This window comes from Ictidomys tridecemlineatus, chromosome 13 (genome assembly GCF_052094955.1).
Source record: "Ictidomys tridecemlineatus isolate mIctTri1 chromosome 13, mIctTri1.hap1, whole genome shotgun sequence".
In the NCBI taxonomy this organism is placed as follows: Eukaryota; Metazoa; Chordata; class Mammalia; order Rodentia; family Sciuridae; genus Ictidomys; species Ictidomys tridecemlineatus.
The window spans coordinates 7,295,132-7,318,304 of record NC_135489.1 but is presented as its reverse complement, the minus strand read 5'-3'; the positions used below and the strand labels follow the sequence as shown (position 1 = coordinate 7,318,304).

The following is a 23,173-nucleotide window of genomic DNA, read 5'->3' as shown; positions in this document are numbered from 1 at the left end:
AATGAGAAACTACAAAACACAGGAATGTATTAATGAAGATAATGGTCAACTTTCTTCAGACTTTTCTATGTGTCCCACATGATGTACAGCATTCCTGATTAAAGACAGGGAAATAAATGCTAAACTTGTGAAGCTATTTAAGATTTAGGAAAAAAGATTAACAACAACAACAAATCTCAGAAACATCATAATATTTAAGAGAAACTGCCTCTGCATTCTATATTATTTTTTTTTTGTTGAGATGAAGAGGTGAAAACTTTTTGTCAAAAGAACTTCTCCCTTTTTTGCTATTATAGGCAATTGCAATATAGGAAAAATTTTCAATAGTTTTTATGTCTGTTATATTTATTTTTAAATCATCACAAAATTTCTTTGTACTATATTTGCCTTATGCTATATCTAAGACACTATTCAAAACAATTTGCATATCTAATATATACACTAAATTAAAAGGGACACAATTGCTGGCATACAATAGACATGCAGGACATACTTGTTTAATTAACAAATATAGCTAGAAGTGAGAAGAACCCAGCCCTGAATCACCACCATCCTCCCACTAGCACATATAACCTAAAAAATGTCATAAAAATATGTGATGTACAAATGCCTCAAAGAACCACAGAGTACAAACTAAAAAAGTCACAGTTACCTTAATAAGCAATTCTTTTCTGTCATCCAGTTTGAGTTCAATAGGTTTCTTCACAATAAATAGATTAGTAACTCTGGAAAGAATTCTGGCATCTATTATGGGGCGTTTTGTATCAGCCCCTTCTTCATTGGCAAGATAAAATGCTAAAAGCTTCAAAGCTAGTGAACGGACCCTAAAAACAGGAAGCACTTAAGTCAATACTTTGTAATATTTAAGTATCTATATAAAAGGCCTATATAATTCCCAAGAATTATTGTATGTCAACACAGCAAATTAGTCATACTTATTAATACTGCCTTACCAAAAATATTTTCCTTTTTCTATTAAAGTCTTTCACATATGACTAAAATTATTTATTCAATTAAAAATAAACATCCAAAATCAGGAATTACCAACTTGATAGACTCACTGAGACTACATAGCAGAGTCAACTTAAAAAAGACAATCTGAAAATTAAATTTTTAACTTCTGACTTCAAATCTAGTGATCTATCTCAATCTCAAAACATATCAGGGATTCATGACCAAATGCCAAATAATAAATCTAAATAAACAATTCCAAATAATAAATCTAAAACTCTAGGAGAGTAATTAAGCTAATAACTAAAGTATAACATTATTACAATGTTTGAAAATGTTCTTATATTTGGGTCAAACAGACTACTTTCAAATACAAAATTTCTTTTATAATTCATTATATAAAATGGAACAGAATTAAGTCAGTTAAATGGGGAGATGAAAGTTTTTCAAGAAAAAATTAAACATTACATGCCACTAGACAATGCACTGAAAAAGAGAAAACCATCCAATGGACAAAGGTCACTAGTAGGAGAAACTGGAATAACATGTCATCTGTCACTCCTCTTGTAGGTTCTCTCCAACTACCAGGAAATACAGCAATTTTAAGTAATAGTACAAGCCAACAGATTTTAAGTACTACCCACAAGACCATAGCTACAACATGACCTCTCTCCAACAGACTAGAAAAGTTACCTTGCTGTTTGTGGACCTGTCGCTCTGAAGTCACCTAAATTGTTAACATTTATCTCACTTTATTAAAACCAATAATAAAGTATAATTGTTAATAAGATCTATCTTTCCAATTATAGGCCAAATTCTGGAAGGGCAGGGCCCAAGTCAGTGTTGACATTCCCACATTTGACCACACCTTGTAGGCAAATGGAAACACTCAAACACTTTCTGAAACTAATATAAGATATTTACTACACTATTATTAACAGATTTCATCTCTAGAAGACTAACACTTACTCTAAGATGGTAACTTTCTCCCTCTCAAATGTGATGAGTTACCTCATACAAGCTTAGCAAGGCTAGAACATCTAAACTGGATGTTTGCTATGGTGCAAAATCGTAATCCTATGACTCAGGAGGTAGAGTGACAGGATTACTTAAGCCAGGAATCTGAGACAAGCCTGGGCAACACAGAAGACCCAGCTGGCAGGGCACAGGTGTAGACATGTACTTGTTCCTTTTTTCTACACCAATAATACCTATATTAACATCTGGGATTCTAAATTTATGGATAGTTTCAACCCCTAGAAAAGAAGGGTAGAAATAGAATCATGTAAAGCATATCTTCGTGCATCTTCTTTTCTGACATAAATTTGGTATATTTTTAGGTTTAGCACAGGGTAGCAAAATTCACTTGTCCCAATAATGTATCCAATTTTCTCACTACTTTTTGAGTATTTTTATGTATAAAGTACTCAATTTCTGAAGATACAAAGATTGGCCAATAATAGGGTTCCTGCCTACATGGAATTTACAGAATTAATGGGATGGGACAGAATTAATCAAATAAGGAAAATGAATGTGTAATTCAAATTATTTTAAGTTCTTTATAACACAGAATTATTTTACCCAGAAAGTCCTGGCCTTGTCCTAAGCTCCTGGGGACATCCTGCCTGTTAAGAGTGTCTTTGTTGACCTAGGGACCTTGGGTCCCCTCAAGTGAACAAGAAATAAACTTCCATTGTGTTAAATTGCTCAACTTGGAGATTAGAATAAGTAATAATTTTACACTAGTACATGATAAACACCCTGCTCAGGAACTATGAAACGTGTGGAGGCAAGTTCCATCTGCCCTAATTTTTCTATAACCCTACTCTGCATACCTTACAGATATTTTTTAGAATCTCTTCCATTGATTTTCCTCCTTCCATCTCCTTAACACTTTAGTTTATTTCTACCTACTTTCTTATTTTCAGTCTAATCATCTATTTCCAAATAAACTGCTATATTATCCTAATGTAAGGTTTGGAGAAAAAATTAGCCATTTGTCAAAAGAATGTCTGCTGATCCTGCCAGCCTTTTCAATTGACTCTTCTTCATCACTGCTTGTCCATGTTGACTCTAAACTTGTTTCTCTTCTCAATTAAGGAAAATCTAACCACTGTTGCCTGAAGAGAACAATAGAGAAGATTCATGTTGCACTGACAGAGAAAGAAGGAAATTGCAAATTGCTTTTTCTTTTCTTTTACTTCAAAATATCTTCTCTAACAACAGTCAAGGAAAAGACCATTTTAGTTTCTCACAAACTGAGGTTAAAATAATTCACCACTCTATGAGTTATCTCATACAAGCTTAGCAAGGCTTTTCAAATACTTTTTGGAAACTTAATTTTCAGAATAGATGTTTAGAAAAGGATCATTTCAAGAACTAATAATTTCTAAAGAAAAGATGAGAATACACTATAGTTTTCCAACTTACTAATCTCCATGGTTCTCCAACTTGCCTATAGCACTAGTGAACAGCACTGAGTGGCAGAACTTGAACACAGACTCATCTGGCAAGGGATGAGTAGGCTACAAAATGGATGAAATATTTCAGGAAAACATCAAGAACCATGCATCTTCTTGATTTCACATATTAGTTTCTTCCATCAACAACACAGAATAATCTTCCATTACATCCTTTAATCTGATGCTCCTTCAGATTGATAAAATCACCACACTTCCTTAGAAGGTTTCCATTTATCTTTTATATTCAAAACATCACACTGTACTCACGATAGCTTTTTCACCAGCAAGAGTCGCAGGACAGACTTTAGCCGGGTAGTACAAGGAAGGATGCCTTCTCCTGCCTCAGAACCCGCTTGGCTCAGAAGGAGAATGCAGTTACCCAAAGAGTCTTCTAGGTCGGCATAACCCTAATAATTTTTTAAGAGAAATTCTTATTTAAATTTATACATATTCAACCTATAAATAATAATTGTAGGTAAACTCATAAATTATAATAAATAAACTCATAAACAATAATTGTCAGGCAACTCATAAATTTTTTATAATTCAACTGAATAAACCAGTGACTTTTTAAAATAACCTATATAAAGTAAGGATTCTAAATAGAACTGTATTTTAAAAAAAAAAGAACAACTATATTTAAACAATAATAGTAAAGAACTTCAGGAAATTATGTCAACATTCTTGAAACATGCAGATTTTTCTATTTTCCAAGATGTAGTGGTGGCACATCCCCTAGATGAGGTACTTCACTCTGTCCCCATGGTAAAAGAGAGTGATACAAATACTCTGTACGTGACACAGGTCCTGTGAGCTTCAATGATGGAGGCCTGGGTCCTGGGTTCTGGGGTTCTCCTGAAAAAGGGCTATGCCTATGGTGGTATCTCCTATCTCCACCTTTTCATCTGAGGGAGGTAAGGATCTGAACTTCCCTCATCCTTCTTTTATCCAGAAAGATTGCTCAAAAAGCATTGTTTCTAAGAGCTTGTTAATCAAGAAATCACTCAAACCATACACAGGCACAAACAGAACTCATGAGGCAGATTAGTAATGTAATTAATGTCTGCTTGGAAAGCACTGTTAGCTGTGCATAAATCCTTTATAGAAGGTTGCGTTCTGTTTTTCACATCAATACTAACAGCCTGCACCTCACTTTTTAACCTCCCACCTGCATAAAGCATACATGGACAAATTAGCTCTCCTTGTTTAACCTTCTGCCAGAAATAAGACAGCCACCCCTTTCTGTTCACTTATCCACAGTGCCTTCCCTGCACCTCTTCATTTTTCTCACAACATGACAGTTATGCTGCTTGCATGCTTTTAATCATTCACATTCAGCCAAAGATAAATGGTATTATAAAAGGTGAACTACACAGAGTACCTGCAGTACTGGAAGGACAGGACAGAGAGACTCGATAAACTTGTTCCAGGTCAGCAGTGTCATCATCATTCGTCCCTGAAGCAGATACAGCAGAATGGCCTTGGCAGCAGCATTCACCTGCTCAACAACAGACACAATGGTCCACCAACACGAGCTGTCCCGCTCACTCACCTGCAATGCTTCACACAACCTAGAAAGGCCCACAACTAGTATCTCTGTCTTTAAATGTTCCTAATTCCACAGCATCATCTTACATTTTGTCCCTTAATGACTTCCACTTAGAGATTTTCTCCCTTAATGATCTCCACTTTTTTCTATCTTTATAAATAAAAATAAAAATTTGTCATAACCTACTTACTATCACTATGGTTCTCTGTATATCAGATAAAAACCATAAGTAAATTGACCTGAATTCTTAAAGATCAAGTGCATTTTATATTTATATTCCCACACTGTCTTTAGTATTTCTTTATATAAATAACATCTCAACTAGCTGGACACAGTGGCGCACACCTACAATCCCAGCACTTTAAGCACTTTAGGAGGGTAAGGCAGGAGGATTTCAAGTTCAAAGCCAGTCTCAGAAACTTAGCAAGACCCTGTCTTAAAATAAAACTAACTAAATAAATAAATAAATAAAGCACTGGGGATGTGACTCAATGATTAAGCACCCTTGGGTTCAATTCCTGGTTTTTAAAAAAAAAAAAACTCAACTAAACAAATATATCAAAGACAAATATCAGTTTCTCGTGATAATTTACAATTTTATTAGAATATTACCTTCATTTGGCTGTGTAATATTTTACTCTTATTTTTAACATGTCATACCTCATTTTGGGGTTCTTGCATACCAAAAGCAGAAATTTCATACAGAACTTTTGGATGAAGTAGAAAATGAATTCCATTACAAAGTGAAGATACAGGCTTAGTGACATTATGGACACCCAAACATTCCTGTAGAATAACACAAAATTTATTATTAAAATTAGTGGCAGTCATTTTCCAAAACGTTCCTCTTTCTTCTAATTATAATTCACTTCCAATTTTAGTTTTCACTTCATCACAACTTACTTTTAATTATGGCGTAAAAAGAATTTTCTATCTTGTAATGTTTGAGTCTGTACAAGAAATATATTATATGCTTCTGTCAACATACCTAATTCTGATAAAATTAAATAACCAAACTGCTGAACAAAATAAGAAACTCATCCTAATTTGCATTTTATTTACTGAGGTTTAAGAAAACAAAATTCAAGTTAAAAGACGAATTATTGTTGAGGGACACATATATCCAAGTAATGACTCTACACTACTTCTTAGAAGAAATATCACAAATTCTTTTCTCAATTTATGATAAAGAATAATATTTCGTTAAAAGCTACTAGAAACATTAGTAGAATTTAAATAAAACATAGAAGGTGAAAATGCAAGCAATAATGAGTTATATAAATATTTTTTCATCATGCAAATTACTACTCTCTAACCACTAGTAGTAATCCAGTTCAAAAAATTATACACACACATACACACATCCTACATAAAGTTTTTCTTTTCAACTATTAACTTTATACCACAGACAATTTTGTGTCTGAAAGAGCAAATGACACTGGAGAAAATCAGCGTACTGCAGATCAAAGAAAACAATAGCATCATAGCAACTCCCCAAGACTGAATTAAACCACAGTGCAAGGGCAGCATGTTGGGGTAAGAACACTATGGTAAATGCCAGTAGGCACTCAGTGCAAGCAATCAGGGGAAAACCTGAAATATCAGTTTCTAGAACAAAAAGAAAATTAATAAAAAGAAAAGACTGAAGCAGCACACTTGGCACAACAAGCTGAATTCTCCCACCAAATTTAATAAAAACAGGTTCTGCCCAACAATTCACAATCCAAACAGAAAATAAGCTCAGATACAATGAGATGAGCCATTGCAAGAGAAGTCCAGCACCCTCCATTGCAGATAGTGAAAGTAGGAAAGTGATGACAATTTAAAAAGACTCACTGTTTAGACTTCCTGAGTAGAATCTAGAAACACCTGTCATTTACCTTTTTCATACTGATCTACACTTTTTTCCCCATTCATTTTGGTCTTGTTTTTGGTATGCTGGCTTCCTGAGTACCCAAGAGCCACTTACGCTTTTCTTTTCACTGGATCAAGGGGCGCCCACGTACTCTAGTCAGTCTGTGCACAGGAGTGAGACTGGAGGTCTGGGCTGTGGGAATCACAACTGCCAGTCTACAAGTCTGCAAGCTAAGGGTGCTTTCATTTGCATCTGTTGATCTGGGCTCTGGGATAAGCAGCATGCTGAAAAAGTTCAGAGATGGGCACTATCAAGGTCAGGTGGAAAGCACTAAACCCACCACAACCTACCGAGGGAACCCGCACAATCTGCCCCACCGCCAGAGGTGCCTGGAAGTCAGACTGACGCATCCCACACACATCCCTCAGCACACAGACTGAAGCTCTTGGAACAAGACATGCAGCACAGTCCAAACCAGTCTATAGGCTGCAGGGTGAGAGGGCGGAGGGCTGGACAGCAGCTGTGCCCGACTTCTACTCCCATTCAGGTCACAATAACAAAGCCACTTTAAGGGCTCCAAAACAGACAACACTCCCCCAACAGATGCTGCCAGGCAAAGGGGGTGAAACTGTTCAACGAAGCCCTAACAAGTTTGGTCAATCTGGGTCAAAGCTGAGAAAAATTAAACAGAACAATGTTACTGTCACACAAACTGCTTCACAGCCAAGGATTCTAAATTCAAAAACCTGGAGAGAAATGTCTCCACTCTAAAAATTTCAGCTAGAAGAAAACCAAATCTCTTTACGACTGCTATTGCAATAACTACTTGATTTAAACTCATTTCTAGTGAACTCCCAAATACTGTGTTTTTACACTTCTAATTTTACATGTTTTGTCAATTAATTGGACCCTCTCCCAACAGTTCTTCTCTTGTTTACTGACTTCATTCCCTTTTCCTCTCCTTCATCCTTTTTCTTTCCTCATACTATCTTTTTTCTCCCTTCCCGCCCCCACAACCTTTTTTTTCTATTTTATTTTTTATCCCTTCTTCCAATTGAATTTAGTCTGTTATATTTAATATTTAATTTCTTCAGCCCATTCTGGATTATTTCTCCCTTTGGCTGAGAGGTGTAGAGAGGTCAGCAGCAGCAGCTTCATGGAGTATGCTGATGCGGACTGCTCTTGAATCACCACTCTTTCTGGCAGTTACTATCTCCTCCCAAAGTGGTACTGGCAGTTGGACATGAGGCTCTGATTGTGCTGACTGGACATGCTGAAGCTAAGATATTCCCCAGCCTGGGACTTCTACTAAAGATACAATTAACCACTAAAGGACCCTGCATGTAAAAGGAATGCATATCAACAGATGTACAAACATCGGACATCAGAAAAAATGAAGAAAGAGTCCAACAAGACACCTCCAAAATTTATAGTCCTCCAAAAAGTGAATCCACAGATACTGAAGTAGAAGAAATTCAGGACAAAGAAACCAAAGAATCACTTGTTGAAATAATTAGAACAAGATCTAAGTAGATCTAAGGAATGAACTATAGAAAAAAGTATAGAATGTGAAAAAGCATTTCGATAAAGAGACAGAGGTTTTGAAGAAGAGTAAAACAGAAATCTTAGAAATGAAAGACTTGATAAATCTAATTTTAAAAATTCAGTTGAAAGTCATAGCAATGGATCAGATCAAGAACAAAACCAACTCTCAGAGCCTGAAAAGGATGGCTGGCCTTGAATATTCAGACTGTATTCAAGGAAAAAAACATTGTTTTCCAAACTTTGAAAATATTATGGACATGCAGATATAGGAGGCATTTAGAATCCCAACTAGACAAGATCAAAAAAGAAATTCTCCATAACAAATTATGAATAGAATGCTAAATATACAGAATAAAAATAGAATTTTAAAAGTCTCAAGAGAAAAACAAGTCACCTTTAGAGATAAACCAATCATATTAACATAAGATTTCTCAGAAACCCTAAAAATCCAAGAGGTCATAGAATAATGTGTTTCAAGAAATAAATGAAAATTACTACCAAACAATAATGCTATATCTAGCAAAGCTATCCTTCAGAATTGAAGGAAACTTAAAACCTTTCAAGATAAGTATAAACTAAAAGAATTTATAACAACTAAGCCAATAACTCAAAATATCTTAAAAAATCTTACACAGAGAAGTTAAAAAACAAAAACACCAGAGCTCAGGAAAGATAAATGTCATTAAAAGAGTAATTAAGTAAAAAAAATAGAATTAGATTAAACATTAGAAATAAATCAAAAACACAAGAAACAATAAACATTTCTCTATAATAACTCTAAGTATAAAAGGTCTCAGCTCTTTAATTAAAAGACAGACTCTTAAAGTAGATTTTTAAAAAAGACTCAACTGCAAGTTATCTGCAAGAAACAAATTCCTCAAAGATGGGAGACTTCTCCAAATGCATTCTGCTGTCATGTATAGCTAATTATAACAAAAAATTAAAAAAGAACCACTGAGATCATGAAGTAGAAAAGCAACTGGGAAAAAAAGATAAAGACTTGGAGAGAGTAGAAAGGATAGGAGGAAAGCAATATTCAAATTAATAATGACTGGGGCTGGGGATGTGGCTCAAGCGGCAGCACGCTCGCCTGGCATGCCTGCGGCCCGGGTTTGATCCTCAGCACCACATACAAACAAAGATGTTGTGTCCGCCGAAAACTAAAAAATAAATATTAAAATTCTCTCAAAAAAAAATTAATAATGACTGAAAATTATACAGGAATACAGATAGAGACAGACATGAGTGTTGCATTGAAAAGTCCGAGGCAAAATAAATTTTAAAAACAAGTGTGCAGAGTAATACACTGTAATGAAACTATGAAATGCCAGAGAAAAGATTTTTTTTAATTTAAAAACAAAAAAAATATATAGAGGGAAAAAAATACACTGATGCATCTATGTTTCGGTGACATTATATCTGCAGCACCTAGAATAGTGTCTGGCTTAGAATGGATTCTCAATAAATATCTGTAGAAGAAAAAAAAAAGAACAAATCCTAAATGTGGGACAAAGATGATGTACAAAAACATTCACTGCTGTACTATATATAGAAATAAAAAATTGGAAACAGTTTATATGATAGAAAACTGACTAAGTAATTGTTACAAAAATCATGTTATAAAATTGTGGAATATTATGCAATGATTAAATATTGTAAGTGACATGTTTATAAAAATGTGACAAATGCTTGTAATATAATAAAAAAGTAAGAAGCAAAAAAAATACAAAGAAATTATAATTTAGCTGGTAGCAAACTAATCAAAAGCAGAAGTCTAACAAGAATTAAGCAACACTGGAAAAGTACTAAGAACACACAGCAGTCATTCTATAATTCTATTTCAGGAAAATTATTATTCAAGAGTAAGGTGAAGGGCTAGAGATGTAGCTCAGTTAGTAGAGTGCTTGTCTAGCATGTGCAAAGTCCTGAGTTTGATCCCCAGCACCACAGAAAAGTAAAGTGAAATCAAAACATTTCCAAACATAGGCACAAAGTCAGAAAATACTGAAAAACTTACTTTAGTAAAAAGTACTCAATCACCTAGGCATATAGTTCAGTGGTAAAGTGCTTGTCTGACCCTGTGTTGGACTCCTAGCACCACCAAAAAAAAACAGTGTGTGGGTGTGTATGGTGTGGTGTGGGGCTAAACCTAAATATTTACCAGTAAAAAAAAAAAAAAAAAAAAAAAGCTATTCAAGCTTAACAATATGGAAGAATAAACTAGGTGGACCTCAAATCTACCATGAAATGAAAAGAACAACTGGTAAAATCATGTGTAGTATGACATATAGTTTTTTAAAAAGAGAAAACAATAGTATATCATACTTAAAGGTATGTATATAGTAAACATACATTAAAAAATGGATGGGAAGGACACAGACCAACTTTATGAGTAGCCACGCTGCACTGGAGGAAGAAGAGTAAAGAGAAAAGAAAGAAGCTTCCACTCTGCAGTATTTCTATTTGTGTGAATAAAAATAGATCACAAGTGGGCCAAGAGTATAGCTCAGTGGTAGAGTGCTTTGCCTGGCATGCTCAAGATTCCCAGGTTTGATCTTCAGAACCACAAAAATAAATAAATAAATACATTAAAATGGATCAGAAGTAAAAAATGGCAAAATACAAACATTTGTTATACATAGAACATACAAGAATGTTAAAATATAATAAAGCAATTCAATTGCTAGACTTACTAAGCTAAAGGAATTTAGTAGTATATATTTCCTAAAAAAAACAAATAACATTTTTTTAAAATAGAACATATTTCCTAGAATTGACATGTATTTTTATGGAATATTATTTTTTTATATCTCCTGCAAAAGGTCGAGAAATTTAATTCTGGAAGACTAATAAGAGAACCCATTACTAGTTCTCAAAACAAAACCAACCGCCACCTTAACCATCTCCAGACAGCAGTTGTAAGTTTCAGCTTTCACTTGTGGCAATGGGTGGGACAACATGTGCAGGAACACTTTCTGACTTTCTCCTTGCAGCAGTGGACTGGCCTGTGCAGATTTCCAACTGGTAAAAAAGGAAAACATCCAAGATGTGTAAGGCAAGTCAGAGCTAAGAAAAGACTGCAAAGCATACTGAAGGAGACATATTCCTACTCTACTTTCTCCAGCTGGGATGTAACTAAACAGACTACTGGAAATTACTTAAACACTTGTTTTAGAGTAGAAAATGTTCTCAAAAAGAATTTTTTTAAATGCCTTTTAAAATCTCATAATTAATATTAAACATGTAATAGATTTATTATTACAAAGCAATGAAGATATTAATTTCTAAACAGGAATTTTCTCCAATGTCCTCAAAACAAATTAATCAACAATAGTGCTTTTCAAACTTCCATTTAAGAAAAAGGTATAAAATAATAAAACTTATAAAACTTGAAATGTAAACTATCAATTAAAATTTTAAAGGGAAATAAATGTGTTTGAACATTTGGTCTGGATGGACATCAAAACAAATGTATAAAATCCAAAGGTTACCATTTTGAGTATGGGCATGACATTTTTAAAATTTACTCTTAAATAAACTATGTGGGGCTGGGGTTGTGGCTCAGTGGCAGAGCACTTGCCTAGTATGTGTGAGGCTCTGGGTTCAATCCTCAACACCACATAAAAATAAATAAAATAAAGGTATTGTGTCCAACTACAAATTTAAAATAATTTTTAAAAAACTATATGTATACAATGCAGCTAAACATATATAGTTTACAAGTCAGACATATGGAAAAGCAATTTAAACTAACAGTAATAAAGATTTAAGGTCATTTTAATTCTCATTACCCCTAAACTTACACACAGACACACAGACACACACACACACACACACACACACATACACACAGAGAGAGACACACACACAGTGTCCTACAATAATAGAATCATATTAAGAAAGAAAATATTACATCTTTGAACAAATGCAGATGATTTCTTTTATTAGAGGGAAATGCTGATGATAGGAAAAGCTACACAAGGCTTGGTCAGCTAGCTCCACTAATTCTAAGAGATTCTTCTCTCCCTGAAAAAGAAGCACAATAGGATAATAAATGTTAACTTCATATAGAATAAAATTCTCAATAGCTAACTAAGAAACTCAGAAAAATTATTCAGAGACCCTGAGATTGTTCATATTTGCATACATGTACATCCACTTTCTCAACAAGCAACCTAAAAATGCCAAACTGGGAGTAGCTCTGGGAACTCCTGGTTGAGACCACACAGACTATGCAGTTTCACACCAGCAGGCCGGAAGCTGCAACATAGTTGCCTAGTTCTTTAACTACTAGCTTGGGTCCATGCATCCCCTGCTAAAGGCAGGGTGAGGGTACTTTATTATCCATCTCCCTCTTCTAACACCCTGACCAGTCCTAGTAGGAACATACAGGACACTTGATACATTGTAATTAAATCACTATGCAGAGTACTACAGAAATACTTCTCCTGAAAGACATAGAACAGTGGATCAAGGTACTAAAAAGGAAAAGAAAGAAAGTAAAAGAGGAGGAGGAGGAGGAAGAAAAAGTAAATAAGTAAATAAAGGAAAATTATAAATATGAGATTCAGATATACTCCTCTGTAGGGTCCAAAAGAACAGGATTTTTGTCTCTAATTCTTTGATACCTTCAGGATCCATTTTGATATACTCAGACAGTAAAACATTATTGTAGTCAACGTCATCTCTTAAGACCCACTAACCCTCTCATTGACAGCATACCAAGTAATGCCCTAACAGTGTTTTTTTTAAAGGGATAAATACAAATATATAACTATTACTACAACATTATACCTAAAGTATCTTATTATTTTATAAGCAATGTAGTTCATAACTTCATTCAATAAAAAAAACAGGGTTCTAAGTATGAATATGTAATAAGTATCTATAAAATAAAAAATGTCAGCAAGTATTCCTTAAAATGGTCCTCATAATTATATGGTTACATCAATCATCACTTAGTTTGTATACAGAAAGTTACTTCATTTAGGTACTCACTATTAAGTATTAAAATAATTAAATTGTAATTAAATATTTCTTTATTTGAACACTGATATTTGAATAAGCACCATTCATTAATGTGAAGTACTTATTTTATTTTTATACAAATCATGTCCTTACTTTAATCTACTAATAGATCTACTCAATAATAACATATCTCATCTGTAGCAATTCAATTTTTATATATCCATTAACTTGTATAGGTTAAATTTTCTGAATACTTCATTACAAGTTTTTAAAAGAGGTATCAACAAACATCTTACCTCCTTCCCCACATCAGACAGGAAGTTACAGGTACAGTCAATTGAATAAACAGCCTCTGCAGCTCGTTTATAAATACTGTAGTTTTCAGAATTCAGCTGTTCTAAATAGGCCACAACGGCTTCGTGAATAGTTGGATATTCCAATGAAATAGGCATGTCCAAAGAAAGAAGAAATAATGCTGTTGACATCGTCTCTGGTAAAAACTCACTTGCCTTAATAAATCAAAAAAAAATTAGAATTTTGTTTAAGAAATAATTTTATAAAAATATGATAAGACTATAATCTTAATCTAGTCCAACTTCCTTTTTAGTAATTCTCTACCACAAAAATCTAGGCTTTTTTCAAAGAAAATTCTATTTCCCAACATACCATCTACCGCTATGTCATTGTGCAATGAAATTTTTTTTCTGCCCAAAATGTCTTATGTCCAAACATCAATTCTTTCTGAAAGCCCAGAATACTGAGTACTTTCTTCTTCCCTTCCCCAAACTAACACCCAGAATTACTCTCTTCCTAAGCTCTGCACAGTTTATCCTTCAAGTACAGGACAAGTCCTTCTTGTCTAAGTAATTACATATATATGCTCACCACTTTCCACAATGACCCAATACAAGTCTGCGACAACACTCCCCTTCCCAAAAATGAACACAAACACTGAGATACTACTTATGTACTACATATTAAATTGACTAACATTGAATCAGGTAGAACTAGAGTGATCTCAACAGAAATCAACTTTTTGTCTTGTCATTTAAAGGGAAAATACAGGGCTGGGGATGTGGCTCAAGCGGTAGCACTCTTGCCTGGCATGCGTGCCGCCCGGGTTCAATCCTCAACACCACATAAAACAAAGATGTTGTGTCCGCCGAAAACTAAAAAATAAATATTAAAACTTTCTCTCTTTCTCTCTCTCTCTCTCTCTCTCTCTCTCTCTCTCTCTCTCTCTCTTTCAAAAAAAAATAAATAAAGGGAAAATACAACATATTCAAAACAGTTCTAGAATACTCATAAAAGACAATTTTTATTATATTATACTTGATTAGATATATTTTATAACTTAAAGGATTTATAACTAAATCAGCTATTTTTTAGTGATTCTAGTTTGTGCTAAGATTCTAAACATTAGTTAAAGAACTGAAAAGTCTATATTGAGACACCATCTAACAGGTTCACTAACATAGCTGAAAAGCTGTCTTTATGAAGAGGGTGCTGGTCAAGATTAATTTTATGGATGATATACTTTAAAGATAATCATGAATGTCTAATATTAAGAGCTGAATCAATTAAAAACTGGCTGAAATAAAATAAGGTTGCCAAATGAAGATCCAAAACTAAAGGAACTGAATTTTTAGGTCACAAAGCAAAAGAAACCTCTAGACTAAGTAAGACAGACACTATGAGAAAGCAAAGAGAAATTTATTACTTTATAAAGAACTAGTAGTGGGGGGAGCAGTAAATTATCCACTCGCCTATAAGACACTCACTCAGGATTTATTAATTGAGCTCCCACTACGTTCTCCCATATGTCAGGCACCATTCAGATCCTCAAAATACAGCAGGAAGCAAAACCAAACTTTAACTGTGGCCCTCATGAAGCTGACATTCCTTGGGGAAGGCAGAGGTTGAAACAAACTCCACCCCCAAAATCTGTCAGATGTGGCTAGAAGTGCTGAGATGTTTTGAATCGGGTAGGGTAAGGGCTGGAGGCAGGGGAAGCACTGGCACTTGAAAGCTGAGGTAGAAGGCCTTTCTAACCTAGAGACATGGGAGCAGAAACCTGATAGTTAGAAGCCATGTGGATATCTGGAGGGAAAGCAGTCGTGGAGGAGGAAACTTCAAGTACAAAGACTCGGAGAGGCTACATTTTGGCTGCAAGGAGCTCAGGGTAGATAAGTCTGGCCCACAGAGACAGAGAGGAGTGGCATGCCACATCAGGTAAGATTCTGGATTGAGGTACTTACTGGCTCACTGATGAAAACTGCTGGAAGGTTTTGACAAAGGATCAGTGTGTGGAGAAAAATGGTCAAGTGCAAAGGTGGAAGCTGGGAAAACAATGAGGAGTTCACTGCAATAACTCAGGCGGAGCTGGAGGATGGGTGCAATTCAGTTCAAATTCAGGGTAGATATTCAAGGAGAAATGGCAAATTCTGCCCAGGGATTGGATCTAGATGTGACAGAGACAGCAATCGAGCCACCTCTAAGGTTTTTTGCCTTGACCAATAGTTGATCAAGGGGCCATATATATAAACGGTGAAGACAACATTTGAGTAGAGAGACCAAGAGTTAGGTTTGGGACATGAAGCTGGAGGTATTGTCATGGAAGTAAAAACATCAGAAAGAATACTGGATTACGTGAGTTTGGAGTCAGGTGACGTGTCTGATCTGGACAGATACATTTGGGAAATGTCAAATAGAGATGGCATTTAAAGATCATAAATGGGATGACATCTTATGAGGGCCTTGGTCAGTCCTGGAATTCTACCTTTTTAACAGGAAGATAAAGAAGAATTAGCAAAAAAAAAAAAGGCTTGGTTACTTGAACACCATGCTAAAATACTTATCACAGTGGATCTAACTCCGAAAAATCTGGGTTTTAGTTTTTAAAAATGTTCTCTAACTTTAGTCAAAAAATAATAACTGCTATGAAATTGAACAAGTATCAAGCAAAACCTACATTTTATAGCACTCAATGAACACTTACTTCCTTTCTGTCCTCCTTTCACTTCACCAAAGAATTCTGACTTTTTTACTCCACATATCTACATCTGAAACTGTCCCTTCAGTAACTCAAAACACAGTCCTAAGTAAGGTCGGAAGCTTAATCCTGACACGGCTCCATAGGATAATCACATTCATACCCCAGACTTAAATCAGCTGATTACAAGTATAAGCATTAATCACATGTTGTTTAGAACTAAAAGTAAAGGTGTTGCAGTGCGCATCCATCACCGATGATGGATGAGAAGGATCAACAACATCTCCTGCACTGAGGGGTCGGAGGTCTATTGCCAATCAGAGCAGTGATGGCATTATCTAAGAGCTAGATAATGACTAGCTCTTAGATATCTTTCCCTAACCTAGACCTCAGACCTCATGAACCAGAATATGCAAAATGTGATTAATAATATTTTTAGGAGATATGTTTCTACATTGCACTGAATTAATCAGCTGTACCATGAAAAGCCAAAACTGTGATATATAAATATTTCCTTACCCTCAGTCAGCTTTGCTCACTGAGTAAGAGTAATAGCAGTTATCTGACTACTCTATGCTGATGCTGATTCCAACACAATACAATCTAACTGTATAATACAGGTGACAGGATACATAGGTTTTCCATTAATTCTTCATCCCATAAACTGATCACTGATAACAAGTGCTTATTTATTATATACATATTAATAGTTATAAATAATAAATTATTACAGAAGCAACAGTTTTCACTTATAAAAGAGACAGTACTTTTAACTCTCATTTTCAGATGTTTTTCAAAATAAAATTACTTTCATTTGGTTTATAAGTTTGGTAAATTTACCGAACCAAAATATTTTTTGCCAAATTATCTTCATTTAAACCTATACACGAGTGCTCTCCTATGTCATTTAAAATCAAAATATATCAGTTTCAAAAAGATCTCTGAGGTCAATTTACCAAATTCAATAAGTCCCTACACAGATCTATGTTCATAAATAGGAATTCAAAAAAACCACTTTAAAGGTTTCAAGTTCTACTTCAATTGTTGGTGGGCTAGCAACAGGCAGAGGGCAGCAAAACCTTATATTTATGTAAACTGAAGAAACTTAAAAGCATAGTAATCATATTTTTGTTTAGATCATTTTAAAAGTTCTTGGTTAATCAATCAAAGCAAATATAACCACCTATAAACCTTAATTACAATCCTCTACAATGAGCAAAATTGTTTTAATGAAGCTCCAAATTATATATTTAAGAGCTACCAAAAAGTATAGGTATTTTTTTTTCATAAAGAAAATTACCTTCAAAACAAAAGCATAGAGTATCAACTTTGAATTATTCTTTTTTTATTGGTTGCTCAAAACATTACAATGATCTTGACATATCATATATCATACATTTGATTCAAATGGGGTATGAATTCTTATTTTTCCCATGTGTACAGATTGCAGGATCACATTGGTTACACATCCACGTTTATACATACAGCCATACTAGTGTCTGTTGTATTCCGCTGCCCTTCCTATCCCCTTCTTATCCCCCCTCCCCTTCCATCATCTCTATCCCATCTACTGTAACTCATTTCTCTCTCTTTTTCCCCCTTCTCCCTCACATCCTCTTATATGTAATTTTGTATAACAATGAGGGTCTCCATCCATCTTCCGTGCAATTCCCCTTCTCTCTCCCATTCCCTCTCACCTCTCGTCCCTGCTTAATGGTAACCTTCTTCTCATGCTCTTCCTCTCTGCTCTGTTTTGAGTCACCCTCCTTATATCAAAGAAGACATTCAGCATTTGTTTTTAAGGATTGGCTAACTTCACTTCGCATAATCTGCTCTAATGCCATCCATTTCCCTGCAAATGCCATGATTTTGTTATTCTTTAGTGCTGAGTAATATTCCATTGTGTATAAATGCCACATTTTTTTATCCATTCATCTATTGAAGGGCATCTAGGTTGGTTCCACAGTCTAGCTATTGTGAATTGTGCTGCTATGAACATTGATGTAGCTATATCCCTGTAGTATGCTCTTTTTAGGTCTTTTGGGAATAGTCCGAGAAGGGGAATAGCTGAGTCGAATGGTGGTTCCATTCCCATCTTTCCAAGGAATCTCCATACTGCTTTCCAAATTGGCCGCACCAATTTGCAGTCCACCGGCAATGTACAAGAATACCCTCTTCCCCACATCCTCGCCAGCACTTCTTGTTGTTTGACTTCTTAATGGCTGCCAATCTTACTGGAGTGAGATGGTATCTTAAAGTGGTTTTTAATTTGCATTTCTCTGATTGCTAGAGATGGTGAGCATTGTATTTGTTGATTGATTGTATATCCTTCTCTGAGAAGTGTCTGTTCAGATCCTTGGCCCATTTGTTGATTGGGTTATTTGTTTTCTTATTGTTTCATTTTTTTGAGTTCTTTGTATATTCTGGAGATTAGGGCTCTATCTGAAGTGTAAGGGGTAAAAATTTGTTCCCAGGTTGTAGGCTCCCTATTTACCTCTCTTATTGTTTCTCTTGTTGAGAAAAATCTTTTTAGTTTGAGTAAGTCCCATTTGTTGATTCTTGATTTTAACTCTTGTGCTATAGGTGTCCTATTAAGGAATTTGGAGTCCGACCTCATGAGATGGAGATTAGAGTCAACGTTTTCTTCTATTAGACACAGAGTTTCTGGTTTGATTCCTAGCTCCTTAATCCATTTTGAATTAACTTTTGTGCATGGTGAGAGAAAGGGATTCAGTTTCATTTTGTTGCATATGGATTTCCAGTTCTCCCAGCACCATTTGTTGAAGATGCTATCCTTTCTCCACTGCATGCTTTTAGCACCTTTGTCTAATATAAGGAAGTTCTAATTTTGTGGATTGGTCTCTGTGTCCTCTATTCTGTACCATTGGTCTACCCGCCTGTTTTGGTACCAGTACCATGATGGTTTTGTTACTATTGCTCTGTAGTATAGTTTAAAATCTGGTATCACCATACCGCCTGTTTCACTCTTCATGCTTAGAGTTCGGCGGATGGGATCGCTCCAAAGCGAAATCAGCGACAACAGGGGTGTGACCCTCAGCCCTCCCTCTCCATACAGCTGGGAAATCTCAAAAATCTCTCCCCAGCTCTCGGTGATTATCGAAGCTAAGGGAAAATTCGCATTATTCTATCATGAACCCAAATAAAAAAAAAATTACTAACTTCTATTCTAATTCATTCTATCCAAATGAGCATATAGATTAAGAAAATACAATAAACTGTATGATACAGTTGACAGGATATATAGGTTTTCCATTAGTTCTTCATTCTATAAATTGATCATTATATTTATTTATTATATACGTATTTAGAATAGTTATAAATAATAAATTATTACAGAAGCAACAGTTTTCACTTATAAAATATTATTCTAAAAAGAAAGACACCCACATTTTAAATATAATTATAATCTTATATGACTATAATTCTTCCATTTTTAACATTTATACCTTAGAAAATTCTCATTCTTCAAAACAAAAAACTAATACTTCTGCCGGACGCAGTGGCACACTCCTGCAATCCCAGCAGCTTGGGAGGATGAGGCAGGAGGAGCATAAGTTCAAAGCCAGCCTCAGCAAAAGTGCCCCTGAGTTCAATTCCCAGTACCCAAAAGAAAAATTACTTCAGAAACATGACTAATGAATAAAAGTTAAAAATTAATAAGTGATATGGTTTTCTATAAAGCAAAACATAATATTTAAAATTTAATGTTCTATTCTTGTTTTCACATATGATCTAGTAATATGAATCATTTTGAATACACTTATAAAATGGAATAGTGTTTTGTGATAAAAATGAACAAATTGCTGAGCCCATTGGTGCGTACCACCTGTAATCCCAGCTGCTTGAAAGGCTGAGGCAGGAACACTGAAAGTTAGAGGCCACCCAGCCTATGCAACTTAGCAAGGAAGACCCTGTCTCAAAATAAAAAGAGCTGAGGATGTGACTCAGTAGTAAAGCATTTACTTAGCATACACAAGGCCCTGAATTCAATCCCCTCTAACTAACACCGCAAAATATAATAACAAGAAATTATTGCTACAAGCAACAATAATGATGAACAATAATAATAAAAACAAATTACTGCAACAAACAACAACAGTAATGAATCCTAAAAAAAAAAAAAAAAAAAAAGTCCACTTAAACAATGTTCAAAAACAAGCAAACTGATCTATAGTGATAGAAATCCTTCCTAAAGAATTTTAGTTTTAGGGAGGAGGAAGAAGTAATGAATTGAAGGGAAGAAGGTTTTGAAATGCTACTGTTTTAACAAGAACTTTTTTCAGGCTGGGCGTGGCGGTGCATACCTATAATCCCAGGGGCTCAGGAGGCTGTGGCAAGAGGATTGTGAGTTCAAAGCCAGCTTCAACAATTTAACGAGGCCCTAAGCAACTCACTAAGACCCTGTCTCTAATTAAAAAATATAAAAAAGGGCTGGAGATGTGGCTCACTGGTTGAGCACTCCTGGATTCACTACCTGGTGCCAAAAAAAAAAAAAGAATTTTGTTCAGGGTGGGAAAGTCACTTTCTTAAAACAGATGGCTTCACTTGCTAAAAAGTGCATCAAAGTATATACACTTTTGTAAACTACTACATTATGTATAATGAAAAAAGCATACAAGTCTTTATAGACTTTTTATAGTTTTTCTTTTAACAATATATTAAAAATCAGTTGAAAACTGATAGCCAAATTACACTATCATACTATACAATTTCAGAAACTGTGATTAGCAAGACATAGAAGTTATTGGCCTACGTTTTTCAAATTTTGAAAACTGTTTAATTTTAGTAATATTCTCCCATATAACCTATCTTTTCCATATACTATATTTTTTGTATCCATTCTGTAGTAAAAATAATGAAATCTGTGAAACTGTATTATTTTTAAATTATGCTTATAATAAAAACATGTTTGAGCATTCTCTGTCTCTGATAATGTTAATAAGAACCTAAGAATCCAAAAATGAGTAAATATGGATATGTACATATTTTAAAAGGTTACTCATTAAAACATATAAAACACAATAAAAACCCTAAATGTCTAATTTCTAGAATGCTTATGCAAACTACAGAATATCTTTATGATGGAATATTTAGTACCCATCAACATTTATGAAGTGCCTAAGTAACTGGAACATGTATATTAGATAATAGTAAACGTTAAAACAATAATTTTTACAGATGCTCTCAATTTGATTATTTCCCCCAGTGCTAGGACCTTCAAAACCTTGGGAACTCTACATACACACACTCTTGCTACATTCCTACCCTTCATTCTGATTTTAAAGATAAAAGAAAGAAAAGAAAAAAAGCCTCAAAACTAATATTAGACGAGGAGGTTTCCAGATGGCAGAATAGAGCAGGTCACCTTCCTGGCTGCTCATGGCATGAAACCAAGAAAGCAGACCGGCAGCCTCTCAGCACTCAGCAAGGTGGGTGGGCAACAAAGGTGGGGGAAGGGGTGGGGGGTTACTGGAATTTATTACGGGACACTCAGAACAGACTGGGAACTCTCAGGAGGTGGGATATAATAAAATAAGGAAGAGATCTCCAGTACCACAGTCGCTGGAGACACCAGCCAGAGGGGTCTCTCCACGAGCAAAGTGGAGGGATAGGGAATTAAAGGAATCCAAATTTTTAGGAGGCCAGAAGTGTGTCTTGGTACAGAGCGTTGCGAGATCAAAGACACTACCCAACTAACTGAAAGGTGAGATGCACCATATCCTTCTATGAGAAAGAAGCAGCCATCTCTCCCACGGCATTCAATGGCAGAGTGAGGAACCATTCTGTAGCAGCAGTGCAGGGACCAGCAGCTGAGGGAGCGGAGTCCTGGCACCCAAGTCTGGCCTGAAATACAGACCTGGCAAACCCACACTGCACGACATAGAGTGTCTAAGTGACCAGGGAGAAATCACACATGGAGAGAGGTTTACGCAGGGGACAACTAACTAGTCAGGGAAACCCACCCAGCTCTCCCCTTCCCTTTTAATCCAGCTGCTTGCAGGACCAATTGTGAGAGATGCACATGGCCAGGAAACTGAAAGGGTGGGGGCAAAAGAGACTGAGTTTGAAAACGAAACCCAAGATCAGGAAACACAAGGTCTGCAGGTAATATAGGAGACGAAGAATGGGTTCCTCCACCATGTGAGTGGAACCCAGGGGAGATCCTGGGGTGCAGTCTTCAAGGGAGGACCACCAAGTGCTGAGCCTTGGAGGTGCACTGATTTAGCATCTCCAGACCAAAAGGCATCCAGAGAAGAGCCTGAAGTCTACCTAAGAGTGAAGCCCCACTCCAGGAGTTCTGCCTACAGGATTTCCTCTCTCACTCCAGCAACCCCACCCTGAGGGTGGAGCAAGCATCACACTCTAGACCACCGCACCTAACGCTGCTGCGAAAGGAGGCTAGGAATCTTCTCAACTCCAATGGAAACAATTCTTTAACTTCTCACTGAGATCTTTTTTTCCCTCCTTTTTTCTTTTCTCTGCTTAATTGTGACCACAATGGTTCATGGACATTTATACATAATCATATTTGGTATTGTTTTTGTTTTCTCATTTCTTACATTTTTGAAAACCGTTATTCATGGAACACTTTTCTAAGGACTAGGAAAACTCGTTACTTTCCCTTGAATCTCTTTCTTTTTTTCTAACAGCCAATCTCTATTGTTCTTTCAGTCTTCCTTATTTTTTTCTTATATCTTCTCTCCTCTTCCCTCATAATCATCACATCCTACATCACTTCTGTTTTTTCCCTGTCCACCACTTGAAATGGTAAACCCTTTTGCAAACTTGCCATATAGGGAATAACCAATCACATCATTTCTGCTCATCGT

The 23,173-nt window shown here is 35.4% G+C and overlaps 1 protein-coding gene across 7 annotated transcripts in view; it reads right to left on the bottom strand.

The window, feature by feature from the left end:
* The window catches only part of Rttn (rotatin), a 152,692-nt gene that overhangs the window by 104,131 nt on the left and 25,388 nt on the right, over nucleotides 1–23,173 (bottom strand). For all 7 annotated transcript variants that reach the window (XR_013429485.1, XM_078029895.1, XM_078029897.1 and 4 more), the window contains 7 exons: nucleotides 13,627–13,839; nucleotides 12,276–12,388; nucleotides 11,257–11,383; nucleotides 5,623–5,748; nucleotides 4,795–4,911; nucleotides 3,681–3,820; nucleotides 653–824 (listed from right to left, as the gene is read on the bottom strand). Coding sequence is in view for 6 of the 7 variants with exons in the window: in XM_078029895.1 (XP_077886021.1) it covers nucleotides 653–824; nucleotides 3,681–3,820; nucleotides 4,795–4,911; nucleotides 5,623–5,748; nucleotides 11,257–11,383; nucleotides 12,276–12,388; nucleotides 13,627–13,839 (1,008 nt within the window). In the remaining variant the exon portion in view is untranslated. The remainder of the gene's footprint in view (nucleotides 1–652; nucleotides 825–3,680; nucleotides 3,821–4,794; nucleotides 4,912–5,622; nucleotides 5,749–11,256; nucleotides 11,384–12,275; nucleotides 12,389–13,626; nucleotides 13,840–23,173) is intronic.